The sequence below is a fragment of the Polistes canadensis genome, unplaced genomic scaffold, assembly GCF_001313835.1.
Source record: "Polistes canadensis isolate GaletaPanama2010 unplaced genomic scaffold, ASM131383v1 scaffold_12, whole genome shotgun sequence".
In the NCBI taxonomy this organism is placed as follows: domain Eukaryota; kingdom Metazoa; phylum Arthropoda; class Insecta; order Hymenoptera; family Vespidae; genus Polistes; species Polistes canadensis.
In genome coordinates this window covers 1,340,261-1,344,193 of record NW_014569559.1, presented here as the reverse complement: position 1 = coordinate 1,344,193, position 3,933 = coordinate 1,340,261, and the positions used below count along the sequence as shown (strand labels likewise).

At 27.1% G+C, this 3,933-nt stretch overlaps 1 protein-coding gene across 1 annotated transcript in view; it reads left to right on the top strand.

The window, feature by feature from the left end:
* The first annotated feature begins 460 nt into the window (after positions 1 to 460).
* The window catches only part of LOC106793260 (synaptic vesicle glycoprotein 2B-like), a 4,525-nt gene continuing 1,052 nt past the window's right edge, over positions 461 to 3,933 (top strand). Inside the window, exons 1-8 of the mRNA XM_014760057.1 lie at positions 461 to 515; positions 1,062 to 1,223; positions 1,342 to 1,504; positions 1,833 to 1,954; positions 2,043 to 2,281; positions 2,363 to 2,589; positions 2,676 to 2,893; positions 3,254 to 3,413. Of these exons, the coding sequence (XP_014615543.1) occupies positions 1,082 to 1,223; positions 1,342 to 1,504; positions 1,833 to 1,954; positions 2,043 to 2,281; positions 2,363 to 2,589; positions 2,676 to 2,893; positions 3,254 to 3,413 (1,271 nt within the window). The 5' untranslated portion in view covers positions 461 to 515; positions 1,062 to 1,081. The remainder of the gene's footprint in view (positions 516 to 1,061; positions 1,224 to 1,341; positions 1,505 to 1,832; positions 1,955 to 2,042; positions 2,282 to 2,362; positions 2,590 to 2,675; positions 2,894 to 3,253; positions 3,414 to 3,933) is intronic.

The window sequence follows — 3,933 nt, the reverse complement described above, 5'->3', positions numbered from 1 at the left end:
ACAAACTACAGGTGGATACGTTTTTTATGAGATAAATTTAACCCTTAACTTTATATCGATATACTATTAGTGTATTATATTTTGATTAATACACATATATGTATATATATCTTGTTAATATGTAGAATGAAATTTTAATCAATTGGATTTAGAATCGAGAAAATATTTTCTTTTATTTCATTAATAATTGATATATATTTTTATACATTTTTACCGTATTCTGTTTATTTTTTTTTTTTTTCAATTACATAACACGTCTTATGGTAGATTTAATTGCAAAGAAATATATTATATTAAATTATTTGAACAATATATGTATTATAAATGTATCAATATTTTTTCTTATTATTGCAAAAAAGAAATAATTCAATTGAAACGAATCTTCGTTATCTTATGAGACAACTTTTTAATCTATCTTATTAGTATGTATTTTTTTTTTTCTATTATTTTTTTTATAGGGCTCGATTTCTTGGAAGACGGAGGTGTCGACTTCGAGCATGCAATCACCGTAACAGGTAAATTATTTAAAAAAAAAAAAAAAACAACGTGTACTCTCTTATCAAAAAATCATCTCGCATAATTCTTCAATTATTTTTTAACGATTCTCACAAAGATATAACTTACAATGAATTATTTCACAATAATAATTATGATCATGTCAGACGTGTAACAATATTATTAAATATATCAATCATAATTATCTCAAATGGTAAGATTTAATGTTTAAAAACCAACAACTTGTTCTCTCGCTTATATTAGATAGATTTATAACATCGTGTTGAATTATGAACGAATAACAAACAATTATTATTAACGTTATATACTAATTTATAATGTGTGTTGCATAAAAACACGCAATTATGATTGCGTTACAAATTCACAAACGAATATATCACAAAAGCAATTATTCTTATTAATATTTATTGCAAAATATAATTATATATACTAATCTGTAATGTGTTGCATAAAAAAAACAAAACATACACGCATAATATTTGTATATGCATAACGAAACTTATCATTTGTTATTTTTTTAATTACGTTTAAATCATTAAAAATAGGATTTGGAAAGTTTCACTACATGTTGTTGGCAATATGCGGGCTAATTTACATGGATACTGCCATAGGCGTTACAATTCTTTCTTTCGTTTTACCTGCCGCACAATGCGACCTGGAAATGGATTCAACTGCAAAAGGATGGTTAACTGCATCACCGATGTTGGGTAAAATTATATAATTTTAAAATAACAAATATATTGATAGAAAAATATATTATTTTATTGAACACATTTTTGTTTATTCGTTGATTCATTCATTCATTTATTCATTCATTCCATATAGGTATGGTAGTTGGGTCATATATATGGGGATGCCTGGCTGATACCAAAGGTAGAAAAGTAGTATTGATAGCAACCTTGTTAATGGACGGAATAGTCGGAGTCATTTCGTCATTCGTCCAATACTTTTGGGTTTTTCTAATCTTCAGATTTTTCAATGGTTTCGCGTAAGTATACAAATATTTGTCCCCAGTTCTATATTAATAATTTAATGATTACACGTTAACGTAATCAAATATATGTTTTTATGGGGTCGTCAATATTTTTTTGGAAAAATTAATTTAACAAAATAATTCGAAAAAAAAAAAGAAAATATATTTAATATAATAATATAATATTGCATATTTAATATACAACAAATTTAATATTGTTTTCCTTCGTGTATGATGATGATGATAATAATAATAATTATTTACGCGTACAATACACTATTAAATTATTAAAGTATTCTTCAACGTATATTATATTTATTTCGTATTGATTTGTAAAACACAGGGTAACAGGAGCTATGGGAATTTGTTTCCCATATTTAGGTGAATTTCAACCAACGAAATATCGCGAAAGGTGTCTTTGTTTGATGGAAATGTTTTGGACGGTCGGTGTAATATTATTACCACGTAAGTTAAAACAATTTCTCTCATAACGTTTGATATAAAAAATAGAAACAAAAATTAAAAAAAACAAATAATCATATATTGTTTATAGTTATCGCATGGTTAATCGTACCGTTAGATCTGAGGTACGAATCCGAAGTGTTTCACTTCAAATCATGGAATCTCTTCGTTGCTTTATGTGCTTTACCATCAATCGTCTTAGGATTATGGCTTTTTGCATTCCCGGAAAGCCCGAAATTTTTACTCGAGTGCGGTGAACCCGAGGCTGCCTTGGAAGTATTCAAATGGATTTATGCAACAAATACTGGTCAAGATCCAGAAACTTATCCGGTAATTGGATTTATTATATTTCATCGAAAAACTTCTAATCACATTCTCTTATCTTTTTCGTTGGTTTTATTATCATTACAGGTAAAATGTTTGCAAGAGAAATCTAATTCCAAGGACAAGAGTACAAGATCATTGAAACTTCATAAGAAAAAAGATTTGAAAGTACTTTTTTCGGAAGTTTGGGAATTAACAATGTCACTTTACAAACCACCTTATCTTCGTAATACTTTGCTTGCCTGTGCCATACAATTCGGTCTTACAAGTAGTTATTATACTCTTATGGTCTGGTTTCCAGAATTATTTACTAGGTTAATATATACTTTTATAATATAAATCATTCATATTTATCGTCTGTTAAGAATTTTGTTGTTAAAAATAATTTATTATTATTTAGATTCGAAGAATTTGAACACGATAATCCTGGACAAACTACATCTGTTTGCATAGTATCATCATTGTCGGATAATTCAACCAATTCGGATCCTTATGGATGCGATACGGTCATTGGTTTGAATGTTTATTTGCATACAGTTTATCTCGGACTCGCTTGTATACCTGGTTCCATCATATTACCAATTTTCGTACACAAATTGGGAGCGAAATTTTTCTTAAGTAAGTATTTCGTAAATAAAAAAATGAATAATTATACCCCCACCCCCCCTATTTAATCTGAGAAATGTCATTTGTCTCATACTTTATATACAGTACCGATTATTTATCATAAATATTAATATATAATTATAGTGTGTGTCAAACTTATTAATTTGTATATTATAAATGGTATAGTGTTTGTAAAAAGTTGATTTAAAAAAAAAAAACAAAATAACTCGCGAGTAAGAATTTTAATTCATATTATTAATTTAACATTTAAAGTGTTTCCCGTTATATTTATGTTAGAGAAGAAACCCAAAAAAATGATAGCAAAGTGGATAGGACGATTAATAATAATAAACAAATTGATATTTATTGCAGTCTTATCGTTGCTCGTCTCCGGTGCAGTAACCGTTGGTTTTTATTTCGTCATAAACTCAACGCAAAATCTAATATTATCGTGCATATTTGAAGCTTTGACGTCACTAGGCATCTCTTTGGTTTACTGCATAATCGTCGACATGTTCCCGACGAATCTCAGGTAAGCAAACGTCACTAAACGACGCCATTATAATTTATTTATCTGAATATATGTATATGTATATATATATATATGTATATGTGTACATAAAACCCGGTATGATTTATAATCATTTTACAATTAGTGGGACGAAAAGCGTATTATAAAAAAGTATGGTTTTTTGTTTTCTTTCTTTGCTTCTTGTTTTCATTTGCTTAAGCATTTTTTCTTTTTTCTTTTTTTTTTTTTTTTCAGTTAAATCTGATAATGTTACTACGCCAAATTTGCATCTCGTGTTTATACACGATTTTATTATTTAAATATTTCTTCCTCTATCTAACGTAAAATGATGAAAATATGAAATATCAAACGAATGTAATATCTTATGTTATGTTATTTATTATTCGTGTGTGTGTGTGTGATTTGAAATTATACGCGTTAGGAATAAAACGTATATCATCGATTATTTATCGAGAAGATATTCGAATAAATTTTAAAATATTATAATATATTGTGTTTTGAATATATATAATAAAATATA